This window comes from Nicrophorus vespilloides, unplaced genomic scaffold, assembly GCF_001412225.1.
Source record: "Nicrophorus vespilloides isolate i.1.1-1 unplaced genomic scaffold, Nicve_v1.0, whole genome shotgun sequence".
Classification (NCBI taxonomy): domain Eukaryota; kingdom Metazoa; phylum Arthropoda; class Insecta; order Coleoptera; family Silphidae; genus Nicrophorus; species Nicrophorus vespilloides.
In genome coordinates this window covers 36499-38985 of record NW_017096148.1, presented here as the reverse complement: position 1 = coordinate 38985, position 2487 = coordinate 36499, and the positions used below count along the sequence as shown (strand labels likewise).

The following is a 2487-nucleotide window of genomic DNA, read 5'->3' as shown; positions in this document are numbered from 1 at the left end:
ACGCGTCTCTAATCTACGTGAGACCTTCGCTCGCTTCAAGAAAGAACAAGAAACTCGATTACAAATTGCTAGAAGAATATCAGTTGGCAGAACGCTCCAAGATCTTCACCGGTTTCTACTTCGATTTCATCATCAGTTCTCTACTAGCTACAAAGTTTGTATAAAACTCTTCAACTCGAGAATCGCTGAACAGAAAGTTTCGGTTTCAGTGAGGCTTACAAACAATTCTTCCACGACTTATCTTACATAAAATCTTACGATTACAATGGTAGCAACACGCCGACACGTGACGGCTTCAATTTGAGGCAATATTTCTCCGGAGTAATTGAATTCTTCAGCACATAAGATTTGTGTTTAAACTTTATATTTTTTTGTTTGTTTTAGGAGAAAGCTGTCTCAAATATTCGACCTTTTAACGTGAGCAGAAACGGCTACAGCAGTCTCAAATTTAACATGGAAATTCTTGCGGTTAATCTGAGGGAAGGTTCGGTTTACACCAGCAAGAAGTTAGGTTTGTGGGCTGCCGGTTACGATAATCCGCTGGAACTGGAGGATCCGCAAAGTTTGAACATTTACAATTCGAGGATCGTCTATCGAGTCATAACGATTGCTGTAAGTAAATTGTATAATAAATCATTGCATAATTACGAATGATTGCAGCAAAGACCGCTGATTTTCGAAGATCCTGAAGCGCCGAGGAAGTTTTCCGGCTTCTGCGTCGACGTTTTGGATGAGATTGCCTCGATGCTGAACTTCGATTACGAAATCTTCACCGTTTTGGATGGGCAGAAAGGTGCAATGGACAAGGATGGTAATTGGAACGGTATGATCAATGAACTGGTCTACAAGAGAGCGGATATAGCTATTGGTTCGTTGTCGGTAACATCGCAAAGATCTAAATTCGTGGATTTCACTGTGCCTTACTACGAAATGTCCGGGCAAACTATCCTGATGAAATTACCAACAACGCACACATCCATCTTCAGATTCCTCATCGTTTTCGAGTACATGGTCTGGCTCTCTATAATCGGCGTTTATCTAATTACAAGGTACACGCAATTATCTGTTAATTAGTTTATATGAAAGATTATGATAATTGCAGTTTTTGGCTTTGGTTGCTGTATAAATTGAGTCCGTTCGGGGCGAGGTATGGACGCGCCAACGAGCAGCTGAACTTAAGAAATTTCACCCTAATCGAGTGTTTGTGGTTCTGCTTGATTGCGTTCACCCCTCAAGGAAGCGGTGAAGCCCCGAGCAACGCTTCAGGAAGAGTGATGACCGCCTGTTGGTGGCTCTTCGGCTTCATCTTAGTCTCTTCGTACAGCGCAAACTTATCCGCTTTCCTCACCGTCTCTCGCCTGGAAACTCCGATCAAATCTCTGGAGGATCTTTCCAAGCAGTACAAAATACAGTATTCGACGATAAACAATTCGAACGCCATGAATTACTTCAAGAGGATGGCTCAAATCGAACGCAAACTCTTCTTGTAAGTGTGTAAATCATCAATTTAATGATTGAAAATTGTTATTTTAAAGGAAATGGATGGATTTGAATATCTTCGATGAAGATTTGGACGATTATCAAAAATCCAGATTGGCTGTTTGGGAGTATCCGTTGAGCGATAAGTACACGAAGATTTGGAAGCAGATGAACAACGTGGGACTTCTTAATTCGACAGAAGAAGCTTTGGAGATGATCAGAGCGTCGGAGAATTTCGCCTTGATGATCGACGGAATCGACGCTAAATATCTGGATTTGACCAATTGCGATTTGCAGATTGTAGGCGAAGAGTTCAACAAGAAGCCGTTGGCTTTCGCGGTGCAGTTGGGGTCGACCCTCAAGGATCAAATGAATTCGGCGTAAACGAACCAAATCAATATCTAAATACGATATTTAATTAAGTGTGTTGTAATAGAGTTTTGCAGCTGTACAATAAGAGGATTCTGCAGAGGTTCAAGGAGAAATGGTGGGCCAACAATCCGAACAAAGTCCACTGCCAAGTGGATTCCGTTTCGGAGAGCATCAACGTCGACAACATCTTCGGCATCTTCATATTCCTCTTCCTCGCCGCTCTGTGCGTGGTGATCTTTGCGCTGGTAAAGCGTTTCTGGTCGTGGCTGAAGACACGAAACTAGAGCGGAAACCTTTCAATCCACCCTAATAATTAGAGTAATTGCGAATCGATCGATCGGTTTGCGGTGTGTGGCATTTTTCCATTTCAGTTCAGCTGCTTGTTTTTTTTTCTTGTTTTTTGTTCTCCTATTATTTTGTTTTTATCAACACGATGCACGCGACGGCCGAGCAAATAGACTGTCCATAATTGATTATTATTGTCTGTTTATAACGAACACATCGCTAAGCAACAAAAAAAATGTGTGTGTGTGCGGTCGGTGTTAACGTTTGTTGCTACAAACACGTATTGGAAGCAGATCAATTCGATGCATGGTCGAACGAAAATGCGGAAGATCCACGTAGCCTTTGCGTTTC

General features: G+C 42.1%; 2 protein-coding genes across 2 annotated transcripts in view; both read left to right on the top strand.

Annotated features, from left to right (window-relative positions):
* The first annotated feature begins 304 nt into the window (after positions 1-304).
* LOC108569796 (ionotropic receptor 25a-like) lies at positions 305-2135 on the top strand. Its single transcript, XM_017931483.1, has 6 exons — positions 305-321; positions 385-612; positions 661-1049; positions 1103-1486; positions 1536-1859; positions 1916-2135. Exons 2-6 carry the CDS (start codon positions 454-456, stop codon positions 2133-2135), a joined length of 1476 nt encoding a protein of 491 aa, XP_017786972.1. The 5' UTR covers positions 305-321; positions 385-453.
* Positions 1743-2487, top strand: part of LOC108569798 (ionotropic receptor 25a) — a gene marked incomplete in the record, with an annotated part of 3943 nt that continues 3198 nt past the window's right edge. The window contains 2 exon segments of the mRNA XM_017931487.1: positions 1743-1859; positions 1916-2487. Of these exon segments, the coding sequence (XP_017786976.1) occupies positions 2439-2487 (49 nt within the window).